This window comes from Chelonoidis abingdonii, chromosome 1 (genome assembly GCF_003597395.2).
Source record: "Chelonoidis abingdonii isolate Lonesome George chromosome 1, CheloAbing_2.0, whole genome shotgun sequence".
NCBI lineage: Eukaryota > Metazoa > Chordata > Testudines > Testudinidae > Chelonoidis > Chelonoidis abingdonii.
Window position 1 is genome coordinate 69,364,849 of NC_133769.1, and position 12,820 is coordinate 69,377,668.

General features: G+C 44.6%; 1 protein-coding gene across 9 annotated transcripts in view; it reads left to right on the forward strand.

Annotated features, from left to right (window-relative positions):
• The first annotated feature begins 477 nt into the window (after nt 1-477).
• The window catches only part of CPSF6 (cleavage and polyadenylation specific factor 6), a 47,243-nt gene continuing 34,900 nt past the window's right edge, over nt 478-12,820 (forward strand). For 8 of the 9 annotated variants that reach the window (XM_075066352.1, XM_032796545.2, XM_032796544.2 and 5 more), the window contains exon 1: nt 488-652. In XM_075066352.1, the coding sequence (XP_074922453.1) occupies nt 593-652 (60 nt within the window). In that variant the 5' untranslated portion in view covers nt 488-592. Of the gene's footprint in view, nt 653-12,820 lie in introns of all 9 variants that reach the window. The other variant, XM_032796546.2, reaches the window with a different exon arrangement.

The following is a 12,820-nucleotide window of genomic DNA, read 5'->3' on the forward strand; positions in this document are numbered from 1 at the left end:
ATATTAAAAAAAAACAAAACTGTAAAAAACACATGGGGCTTGTACTCACTAGGCAGTGCTCGAGTCTTCGGCGGCACTTCGGCGGCGGGTCCTTCACTCGCTCCAGGTCTTCGGTGGCACTGAAGGACCAGCTGCCGAATTGCTGCTGAAGACCTGGAGCGCCACCAGGTGAGTAAAAATTAAAAAGGTGCCTCTAGCCAGGGAAGATTCTCACTTGGGGGGAGGGGGGGGCGATTCGGTGGAATTGGCCTAAAGCCGGCCCTGCCTCCGAGAGTGCGGGAGCCTGGTTAGTGAGCAAACCTGGAACCCGCGTGGGGTGTCACACTCCCCGACTGCGAGGGAGGGAGGGAGGGAGGAGCGGGCGCTGAGAGAAACTCCCCGACAGGTCTGTGTGAGACAACCCCCCGCGCCTGGCGCGAGCTCAGCCTCATCTGTGGGGGCAGCAATGGTAGCTGAGGCATTAACCGGAAGTTCCCCGTCTCCTCCCGGAAGTGACGTTAGCTCCCCCCCCCGGCGGCGGCGGCAGCGGCGGCTCTAGACCCGGGCGCGGCGGTGACGGAGGCGGTGGCCCGAGGAGCGGGCGGGCTGGATCATGGCGGACGGCGTGGACCACATAGACATCTACGCCGATGTGGGCGAGGAGTTCAACCAGGTACGCGCGGGCGGGATCAGTCCCTGCGCCCCTGCAGGGCCGCGCGGCGGGGAGGTGATGGCGCCGCCGCCGCCGCCATTGTTGGTGTAAGCGCCCGGCCGTGGGTTTCCCGCGGAACGCTAGGCCGCTAGCGCAGGCCGCATGCGCGGGGCCCGGCAGCGGGGGAGAGGGGAGGTCGCGCTGCTAATTCCGAGGGGGGTAACGGGGCTCAGCCCGGAGAGCGAGAGCGGCCTGCACTGGGCGTCTGCCACCCGCAGCCAGTCGGCCCGCTCCCTCATGGCAACGCCCCCCTCCGCCTTGTGGGTGCGTGCGCGGGTTAGAGACGGTAACGCCCCCAGCGACAGCCCCCCATCTCCGAGAGATCGTAACGCTCCCAGCAACAGCCCCTCATCTCCTCACCCCGAGAGATGGTAACGCACCCAGCAACAGCCCCGCATCCCCGAGAGACCGTAATGCACCCAGTAACAACTCCTCTATCTTTGCATCCCCCTCCCCGAGAGACCATAACACTCCCAGCAACAACCCCCCCATCTTTGCATTCCCCTCCCCGAGAGACTGTAATGCACCCCACAACAACCCCCCATCTTTGCATTCCCCTCCCCGAGAGACTGTAATGCACTCCACAACAACCCGCCATCTTCGCATTCCCGTCCCCGAGAGACCGTAACACACCCAGGAACACCTCCCTCATCTCCATATCTGCCTCCTGAGAAACTCTATTACTCAACCAGCAACATGCCCCCACCTCTGTATCCCCCCCAAAAAGACTGTGTACTGCGTAACAACCCCCCCATCTCTACATCCGCCCAGAGAGACTGTAGTGCACACACAGCAACTGTTCAGTATCCTTGGAGAGAGACTGTACTATATACCCAGCAACAAATGTTCTGCCCCCTACGTCTCTGTATCTCCTGAGACACTAACCCACACAGCATCTGGGGCGGTAGGGCTCAGGCTTTGGCCCCTGGGGCGGTGGGGCTCAGGCTTCAGCCCTCCCCTGCCTTTCCCTCCCCTCCCTGCCCCCCGGGTAGCGTAGAATTTTTTTTATGTTCAGAAGGGGGTCATGATGCAATGAAGTTTGAGAACCCTTGTTCTAGAGTAATACCCAATTCCTTTATCCCCATGGAAAGAGAGCTGGTGTAACACAGATGCAGAGCAATGTCCCATAGAGAGAGGTTGTAACACACACACACAGAGCAATGCCTTCTGTATCCACAGAGAGAGAGAGCGTAACTGTAATACACACACAGAGCAATGGCCTCCGGATAGCCCCAGAAAGAGTAGCTTTAACACAGATATAACAGACAGAGTGAGTAATGCCCCCATATTCCTGTAGATCAGGGGTTCCCAAACTTGGTTCACGGTTTGTTCAGCATAAGCCCCTGGTGGGCCGCGAGACACTTTGTTTATCTGAGCGTCTGCAGGTATGGCAATTCCCAGTGGCCACGGTTTGCCGTTCCTGGCCAGTGGGAGCTGCGAGAAGCGGGACGGGCCACTACTTCCTGCAGCTCCCATTGGCCGGGAATGGTGAACTGTGGCCACTGAAAGCTGCAAGCAGCCGTACCTGCGGGGACACAGATAAACAGAGCGTCTCGTGGCCCACCAGGCGCTTACCCTGAACAAGCTGCAACCCAATTTTGGAACCCCTGCTGTAAAGTGATTGTAACATGCAGAGCAACAGCCCTCCCCCACCCCCCCATGGGTTATTGAGAGACCAACTGTAACACACAGATCAATACCCCCCATCTGAATAGAGAAAGAGACTGTAACAGACAGCAGCACCCCCACCAACTCAACCTGAGAGAGACTGTAATATACACATAGCAAAAACTCCCATCTCCATATCCCCAGAGAGAGAGAGAGACACCCACTCACCCCCAGAGAGACTGTAACACACAGCAAAATCTCTCCCATTTCCATATTGGAAATCCACTTATCCCTTGAAAGTCCATAAAACACATGATTCCTACCAGCACCAAAACGGGGGGGGGAGATGCTGTAACATATGCATGAAAATTCTTAGTCTACAAGTGGATAAAGAAACCATAAAACAAGCGTGATTTTTTGCCTTATCCAAGGTCTTCTAGTAGGAGAGACTAAAATGTGGCAAATTTATCATCCAGAGGGAAGGAAACTGTAAAATATGCACTGCATTTTCTCGCACACTGCAAAAATTAATAAATATTAGGAGAGAGACTTGCCTTAAGCAAAACTTGTCCAGTGAGTCTCGGGAAAGTGAGAGTTGGACCAGTGCTGAGACACTTGGGGTATATACGTTAACAACCCTTTTTGCCTCCTAATGATAGAGCTTTGTGGAAACACATCTGCTTCTTTCCTGTATTACAGACAGTTGATTTTCAGCTGTTTACTCTTATAGTTCTTGCTTTTTCTCCCCTTTCATTCATCTCAAAAAGTCTATATGCCCTTACCAAAATTCATGTCATGTTCTTAACAGGTTTGCTGTAACGTAGTTACCATCTGTATTTATGTCAAATGGGCTCTGGCATTACCCTAGGTCATCATACCCCAGTTTGCATTGTTTCTGCCCCAGAGCATGAGAAATTAAATAAAGTGGCCACCCTCCTGCAGACACTTCCAGACTTGCAGAGCTACTAATGCTCTGCAGTTGGCATTTGAGCACATTTTTTAGCAGGGGGAGGTTGATGTGGGTCAGAGAGAGCAATAGAGAAGATGCGGGATGATGGGGCGAGAGGGAAATAGGTGATCATGTTGGGAAGAAGTTATGGTTTATTTGGGTGGTGGATAGAAAAGGAACGGAAGAGTGATTATCACAAATGTTTAAACATTTAGACATTTGCGATTTCTTTAAATCAATTAGTCATTTTGGTGAGACTACATATTATGTAGGAGTGACATATGATGAAGTAAGCAGGCAATGGAGAAAATGGTTTGTTCTTAGGCCCTGTCTACATGGAAAAGTTGCACTGATATAACAAGGTGTAAATTTCAACTGATGTAATGAAATCTGTGCAGAATTCTGTAGAAACACTCCAATTCCAGCACAAGAGTGCTTTCTTTGGTATAGTTTAAGTTGGAACTGGTTTAAATTGAGCTGAAATACTCATATGCCAAACAAAGGGTCCACACAGGGTTTGCACTTAGTTAACTAAGTCAATTTAGTTAAGCCAGTGCAAGCTTGTGTGTAGAGAAGCCCTCAAAGTGGGAACACTGTGGCTACAAATATGGTACAAATACCACTTCCTTTCCACTGTGTGCTTCTGACCCCAATAAAGTGGCAAATGTCTAGAATGCTGTTTGATTTTATTCTATTTTTTCTGGATAGTAGTACACTTCTACCCTGATATAATGCGACATGATATAACACGAATTCAGATACAACGCGGTAAAGCAGTGCTCGGGGGAGGGGTGTTGGTTGCGCTCTCCGGCAGATGAAAGCAAGTTTGATATAACGCGGTTTTACCTATAATGCAGTAGGACTTTTTGGCTCCCGAGGACAGCGTTATATTGGGGTAGAGGTGTACATATCCTCTCTTATGTTAGGAAAAGGTTACATACATAATTGCGTACTGCCTTTCTTTCTTAGCATCTAAATTGAGTCAACAGTGCTCTAATAGACACTAGCTGCAAACAAATCTGCCAAATGAAAAGCAATGTATTAAAAAACAAAACAACCATCTCTGTTAAGTCTGAGGTTTCTTTTAATGTGGTAGTAATGCTGGAAATTTCTGCTGTGACTAATTAGATGTGGCTCTCAGGCTTCTGGCAAGCTACCACATGGCCCAGGTTGTCTGTTTTCTCTTTGCTCCAAAAATACACACAAGCCATTGCTGCACAATTGCTCATGGGCCTACATTAAATTCTGGAGATGTAGTGGGGTTCAGGTTGTTAATTCACAGCTTCCGAAGACAGTCCCACGCACATAACTCCCTTAGCCAGCTGATAATCCTGTTAAGGATAAAGATCTGGTAAGCAAATGAAATTGAGATAATAAAGAGGTTCTCCCCAACAATGTTTAGTCATTTTGTCTTATATTGACTACTTAGCAGAATACTAGGCCTTTGAATTGTCCTCTTTGTGTCATTTTTCTCTAATCCCCGTTTTTGGGGCTTTGTTCATCTCATTACAACTTTTAATTCATTCTTGTTTGCCTTTTTTGACCTTGTCACAATGCTCATTTTACTTCCTCAGACTTTGCTTTTTTTTTTTTTTTTTTTTTTTTATCTTTCAGACTGCCTTTCTTATATAAGAGAGGTGGTGGCACTTGAACAGTAATATTTTAAATTGGAAAGGTGCAAAGGAAAATACTGATCACTATCTTATTTACTTTTCCATTTCAGTTCTTCCAGATGTGAAGTACTTGTGATCATAATTCTTACTTCTACTACAGTAGTCCCTAGGTTGTCCTAATTGAGATTGTGTCCTCATTGTGCTAGGTGTTGTAGAAATTTATAGGAGATGGTGTCTGATCCAAAAATCATATAAGTGGCGTGATCAGGATGATGACTGGAAAATCTGTTGCAGCCTCAAAGTGGTTAGCATTAATCAGTTCTCCTTTGTAGCAAGCATTTTACACAGGAGCCAACTGCAAAGGGAACAGCTTGTTGTTGTGTAAGTGCTATGCTGCTGCTGTTGGTTTAGATCACCCCGGTGCTACAGGAGGCACAAGTTTAGGATGGGAACCGAGAAGTCCTGACAGGGTTTGTGAATCCATTAAGTAAAGGGCAACTCTGCTTATACCCAAGTTATTTCATTACATACCTCTCACTTGTATCAGTGACAGTTTGTCGTTTTAACAAAAGGTAGCAGGTCGAGATAAACCCAAGACTCCCACATAGTCTCTACCTCAACCTGCCAACTTGTGTGAAAACTACCAGCTGCCTTGTCTTCAGTAGCATTTTGCCTCTGTTACCATGTGTTAGCCAACAAGATTTAAGAACACATCTTTTCCCCTAGTGAGAATAAGGCCCTTTACTCTGCCCTTTTCTGTTCTAGTAGAACTCACTTATTAGTTCCACCTGCTGATTGGATTATTTCCAGTTTTTCTCAAATCCCTTTATTTGCTTACCTTTGCTATATATGCATCATACTCAAACTCCCTGCCCTTGCATTTAAGGCTCTTCCCAATATATTTTTTTATTTCTATTATCATTACGCCTGGGAACCCCCCAGGACCCCATACTGCCAGACACTGTTCAAACACAGAAGGAAAAGACAATCACTGACCCCAAATTGCTTAAAGTCTAAATATCAGACAAGACAGCAGATGGAAACAGACCAATTGTGGGGGACCACAAGGAAACAATGAAGATAATATTAATCAGTATGATAGACTGTAGTCTAGCTCCCACCAGTCTTTCTGCTCTTCTCTCCTTTCACTTGGCCAAAACTGCCTACGCATGTCATTTTGTTTCAACTCAGTGCATTTTCTTAAATGTTATCCTCTGTGCCTGACTCCCATCCACCTTCAAGTTTCTCTTGAAAACAGATCCTTCAAGAAGGCTTATAAACTCTAGCCTTTGCCTCTAAATTAAAAATAAAAAGTAAGTCACAAGAAGCATGCACTCACTTAATAAAGGCTCTAAGAAAGTAGTGAATTTTTGTTGTTGTTGTTGTTCAGAAGTTGTGGCCACAATTTGAGTTGTGGTTTTGATGCTGTCAGTTCAAGTAGCATAATAAAACAAACAGAAGAATAAAGACCTCTCATCTGAATGCCCCCACAAGGAGTCCAGTCCTGGGTGTACACTCACACATAAACTCCGGCCACATTTGAATGAGTGGCTTTGCCACCTGTTGCACAAGCTGCAACATCACTCAAATTTGGCCCTACTGATGAGCAGATGCAGGTTTTTGTAGAGGTGTCCACAAGGTAGCGTGTGGTGGGGTTAGAAGGTAACAGTGCTATCAGGAGAGAGTTGTTAGTAGTGTCCTTTACTCTCCAACATAGGTTGGATACCCCCCCTTCTCCCTAAGCCTTCAGTCCAGGATGTGTGTGGGACCTGAGCCTCTGTGCCCTGAGCTGGCCACAGTTTGGAGACCCTTAGAAGCCCTGTGAAGGGGCTGGCACTGCTGGGGCTCCCCTGTCCTGGCATCAAGCTCTTTGGAAGGCATAAGTCCCAGCTCCTACCTAGCTCCACTTACTGGGGCTTCCCAGCACAATTGTGCTGCTGAGGAAGGCACAGTCTTTGAGGTTGTCTTCCTCATACATCACCATAGCTCCATCTCATGCACTAGGTTGCATCGCTACTCACCTAAATTTTTCTTGGTTGTCAACCAAGGTCACAATACTAGTCACTCAAATTTGCCCCAGCCGCCCTTTCACCATGATGGAGGAGGGGCACTAAAAGTTGCAGTGAGTATTAAAAGTTGCAGTTTCTGCAACACAGTCACAGCCCACAATTTTCTTACTGTCTTACTTATAGTCAGCCTTATCTGACCTTCCGCGTTCCTGCAAACCTGTGGTTCGCTATCTTCTTTTGATGTTAAAACTGGCCGTGGGGAGAGACCTGCACTGTTAGTGAGAACAGTTGTAATGTTCTTTCCTGCAAAATTCAGATATATTTTGGGGAGTGAAGGGGACTTCTTTTGAGTGTACATGTGTTTTTTTTATTTTTTTTTTCAGTTTTGTGTATACAGTAGAACCTCCGAGTTATGAACACCAGAGTTATGAACTGACTGGTCAACCACACACCTCATTTGGACCTGGAAGTGCGCAATCAGGCAGCAGCGGGGGGGAGGCAAAAACATTACAGTACTGTGTTAAAACATAAACTACTAAAAAAAGGGGAAGTTTAAAAAAGATTTGTACTTGTTTCATTTAAATTGATGATAAAAGCAGCATTTTTCTTCTGCAGAGTAAAGTTTCAAAGCTGTATTAAGTCAGTGTTCAGGTATGAACTTTTTAAAAGAACAGCCATAACATTTTGTTCAGAGTTATGAATGTTTGAGTTACGAACAACCTCCGTTTCTGAGGTGTTTGTAACTCTGAGGTTCTACTGTACATGGACAAAGCTGCTATCATCATAACCTTTTTGGTAAAATCTCCTCTAATAAGTTTTGAGTAGCCTTACTAGAATGCCATCACTTTGTCTTCAGAATGCTCTATTCGGACACTTTTTCCTGGCAACTTTGGAAAACAAGTACACGCTCATTTATACTTTCTGGCATTCTTTACTGAATGTTTTCACCTTGCTTCTGCCCCTGTGATTCCCTTTTCAGAGTTTTTACATCCTAAAACCTGTCTTGAAAAGTCTATGGTGCGGTGTGTTGGTCTATATGGGAGGGAGAGTACTTATAAAACAAGGGACAACTATGGTTGAGAGAACAAATAACCAATTGGGCACTAAACATCTGATCAGAGTTGCATATTTACTAAATAAAAAATGTTTTATGATGCCAACTAATGGTAAACTGCTGTTGGTGTGAACATTGTTTAACATGTTCTTGCTAAACTATGACTACGGTGGGCATGTGGTAGTTTCTTTACGCTCTCAGTAGGTTAAATTCATTCTTGTTCTTATTCAGCTGACATTTTTTTCAAAAGCTGAATTATGAAATTAAAGCAGGAAGCTGAGTTTAATCTTTAAGAGAGGAAGTTATGGTCGTTCCTATAGCAGAGATGAGATTTCCAGGTAAGTTGGAGAGCATGAGGGTGAGATTGTCTTTGTGTGTTTTAGTGTCTCACATTGAAGGAACTGTTAAGGGGAAAAGAAAGGGGAGAAAACTTCAGTAGTCTGTGTTCTCATTTTCTCATTGACCTTGATTCTGCAGTGGTTGGTGGATGCAGCAGGTCGCTATCACAGTTTTTTCTACAGCAGAGCCTGGCGGCATATGTACAGTTACATTGTGAATATGTACTGTTTTTGCATTTTGTGTCTGAACATATGCTGATGACTCTAGTCTTTTGCCAGAAAGTACGTGATGAAACTCGTATTGCGGAAGATAAACTTGAAAAACGGAAAAATAGTCTTGACTACAACACAGTCTTGAATAGATAAAAATAATTAACAGGTAGCTACTGTATCGTAACCATTCAGGCTATCTATAGTTTATGAATACTAGCCCACTGGTATTTAAATAGTTCAGGTCCCGTAGTATGTAGTCCAGAACATAAACTTTAAAAAAGAAAAAACACTCTAATCTCTTTCTAAAACTGTTTAGGCTATCAATTGACAGTGCACGATGGCTTTGCCCAGCAACCTGCTGCAAATTTTGGATGCACTGGTTATCTTTCCTACTTCCTCAGAGGCAACAATGGAAACTGAAATAGAGAAAATGGTATGGGGTAAATTCTGTACACTTTTAAGGATTTAGATTGTTTACAGATAAGACGTTTGCTTTAATATTAAGATACGCTGTTGTAAAACAAATATGGCTTATTGAAAATAATTTATTTGAATTTGGCAGGGAGTTCACTGGGTGTACGGTTTTGCCCTTGCTGTAAGGTCTTGGGCAAGACTGCCTGTTATTGAGTGTATGTACTGCAGTTATCACAATAGGGGCCTCGGTCCCTGTTGGCCATCTAGAATAGATGCTACCATAATACAAACAATAAATATAATATCGCATTGTGCTCTAGCTACAAGTCGTTTTTCTTAGTTATTCCACTTGTACATAATTTGGCCACTTTCTCAATTTTGTACAGTAAATATTCTCCATATATATAGTGTGAGCTGAAACAGTTGGAATGTATAATGTATGCTGCAAGACCTACAAGTCTTGCAGGATCCACAAAATCTTGTCCACCTCTTGATGGCTCTCCTTGAAGAGGAGTTATCAATACTGATTTTAGTATCATCAAAAGGCCTTTTTTTTTTTTTTTTTTTTTTTTGTTAAAGCTTATTTGAGTGTATATACACCAGTTTTAAGTGCATGAAGCTGTTTCAGAAGCTTTAACATCTGAGTGTTCATTCCCTCCCTTGAAAAAATATTGATGACACTATATTGGTAGTACAGGGCTATACAGATCTTTCTATTTGTGATTTTTCAGGACCCGCAAATCCTCTTCATAAAGTAACAAGACTGTGTGTGCAAACTTAGGATGCCGCTTGTGTAGGGAAAGCCCCTGGCGGGCCGGGCCGGTTTATTTACCTGCTGCGTCCGCAGGTCTGGCGAATCGTGGCTCCATTGGCTTGGAGCAGCAAACCGAAGCTAATGGGAGCCGCAATCGGCTGAACCTGCAGACGTGGCAGGTAAACAAACCAGGCCGGCCCACTAGGGGCTTTCCCTAAACTAGCAGCGTCCCAAGTTTGGTAAACACTGTTCTAGGGTGATGGCTTCTGCAATAACAATGAGACCCCCCGGTTACATAGCCTTGGACATCCAACAAACCATAGAAGACCTTCTGTTTGATGGTCAGTTCTTGTTTTCAGGCAAGACTAATGAAGCTACTTACATTTAAAGCCTCTTCTGCTACTCTTTATGTCAATATATAGCCTGGCAACAGTAATATCCATGTCAGTTTTTATGTGCAGGCTTGATATTCACCAAGGCAACATGATTTTTTGAGAAGGAAGCACAAACATCAGAGACAGAGGTCCTTCAACTTCACTTTGAGTCAGCCAGCTTGTCCTCAGTCAGCTGTGTGGAAGCAGCCCATTTGACTTGTCCTTTGAGGACAGCCATGCAGTTGTTGGCAATCTTCCTACTATCTTCTCACCCCCCCATTTAGGGAAGGATTGTCCCATTTTCTCAGTGCTTGAGAAGCCATGATGATAACCAGCTGAATCCTAAGCACGACGAAATTGGGATGTTCTATCCATTTCCTCTTCCTCCACCTAAACTTTTCAGGGACCCATCTCATGAGTTAGTGTTTCTTCAAAAAGCTTCAGACTCTTGAAGGGCCATACAAGAAGTTCCCTATCAACACTGGGAAAAGAAGTTTTAGTCATGATGCTTTCTGATCCTCAAGTTGAAGGGGAGCAAAGGTTGAGACCCGTATTGGACTTTTGAAATCTCAAAAAGTTCATCATGTACATTAGACTTCACATGGTTTCCGTAGCATCAATCCTAGATCAGTTACTGGTTTGCTTTCTTTCATCTTCCATGCGATGGTAGTGCCAAGTAATGGGAAGTTTCTGAGATTTGTAGTAGCAGGCCTATGATTCTATGAATACACAGTACTTTCCTTTGGCCCATGATGTCAGTGCTACATGTGTTCACCAAGTGTATTGTAGTAGTGGTGACCTACTTGAGGAGAACAGGGATGCACGTCTTCTCTTATGTAGGCAACTGTTAGTGTGAGGGAGATCTGATCATTGGGTTCTACACCACATGGTTTATCATTTTGTCTCTTTGATTGTATGGGACTCAGCCTGAAAAAAGGGAAAATCCAGATTAATCCTGACATAGAAAATAGAATTCATCTGGGCCCTTCTCAGTTCTGTAGCTCACATTTCTCCTCCACAAAGACAGGCCATTCAACTCAAGCAACTTTATTAGCTTTTCTATAGGATCCCCATTTGTAGGGCTGCTACTTTGTCCTCTGTGCATACCTTCACTCCTTATGCCTGCTTCAAGATCTAAAGCAAATTTTGGAAAAACAGTATTGCGGTTCCTATTTAAATAGTCTCTGCGCCCCATCTCCTAATATTACTGTTGCGTGTCACCTGAGTACAACACACATGTGCAATCACTCAAAGATAGGGTTACCAGAGAGCGACTGTGAAAAAATAGGACAGGGAGTGAGGGGTAATAGGCGCCTATATAAGAAAAAGTCCCCAAAAATGGGACTGTTCCTTTAAAATTGGGACATCTGGTCACCCTATTCAAAGAAGAAAAAATGATTACTTACCCATATTGTAACCCCTCTGCACCGGAGTCCCGAGTCACCATATTCTGGTGCAACGGAACTTTTGGGGATCAGGGCAGCATTGCCCTTCTATAGGCTTGAGATGGGCCATGAGGATGTGCAGAGTGTGTGTGCCACCTTGACAAGTACAGCTACAGAAAACACTCCGGCTCTGACTGGGTGCGCTCTCCAATGTGGAATACATATGTGCAACCACATCTCAAAGAACATCAGTTACAATACAGGTAAGTAACCTTTTTTTCTGGGTAAGATCTTGAGACAACACAGATTCATATGCCAGTAATACATGAACAACACCCTACTGTATGTCTTCATTATGTCAGATACAAACAGTGCCATCCCTTAGCTGTTTTAGGGTATATCTGCATAGCAAAAGCTGTGCAAAGACCAGCCTATTAGAGCTAGCTTGAATCTAGCTAGCACGGGTAATATAGCAGTGATGGTAGTGCACTCTGAGTTGCAGTACATGTAGTACAAGTCTGGCATGGATCCTGGGTATGTACTTGGCTTGCTAGCCCATTCAGAAGCTATTGTTGCACTGTCTTCATCACTGTTGTTACTCACACTAGCTGGATTTAAGCTAGCTAGGGTAGGCTGACCATACACAGCACTAGCTCAGGTAAGTTAGTCAGTGCACAGCTTTTGCTGTGTGGACATACCGTTAGTGTTAGCGAAGAGCAGATAACTGATACTAAATGTGGGCAATACAGAGTGATGCTGGTGGAGAGAAGATAATGCTTCATAGAACTCAGAACCACATTAACACGCTCTATGGGGTGGGGCTAGCTGGCATCTTTGTTACTGGATGCCCAGATAAATATGGCTGCTGGAAAAGAGCTTTTCTGCCTAAAGCTGGCCAAGGAGACTGCACCCCATGGTGTCAGTTTTGGAGTAGGTCACAATGATCCATGAGTTAATGACCTTCTGCATTTATTGTTGCAACATACTGTACCTGATTGTGGAGCACTGATGCGTGTTGGTACCTCCTAATCTCTGCCTGTGGCACATAATAGTCTAGTTTCCGGTGGGCTATAATATTTTGGTCTAATTTCAATTGTGTTTAGTGTGCAGGTTCTGGGTAGTGTAGGTGGCATGTTATGTACAGGAGGTCCCTTCTGGCCTTAAACTCTTGACTCTCCGATTGTACCACATTGTCCAATTAGTTCAAAATGAAACAGCTTACCTACTTAATAACATAGGTTGCTAACAGTGTATCACCGGCTACCCACTGAACCAAGTCAAACTTGGGGTTTCAGTTCTTATCCTCAAAGCCCCTCATGACATTGGCATGAGCTGGTTTAAAAGCTGCTTCTCAGTAATTATAAACTCCCATGTCAGCTGCATTCCTCAGGAACTGTGGAACTACTTAAACATGTGAA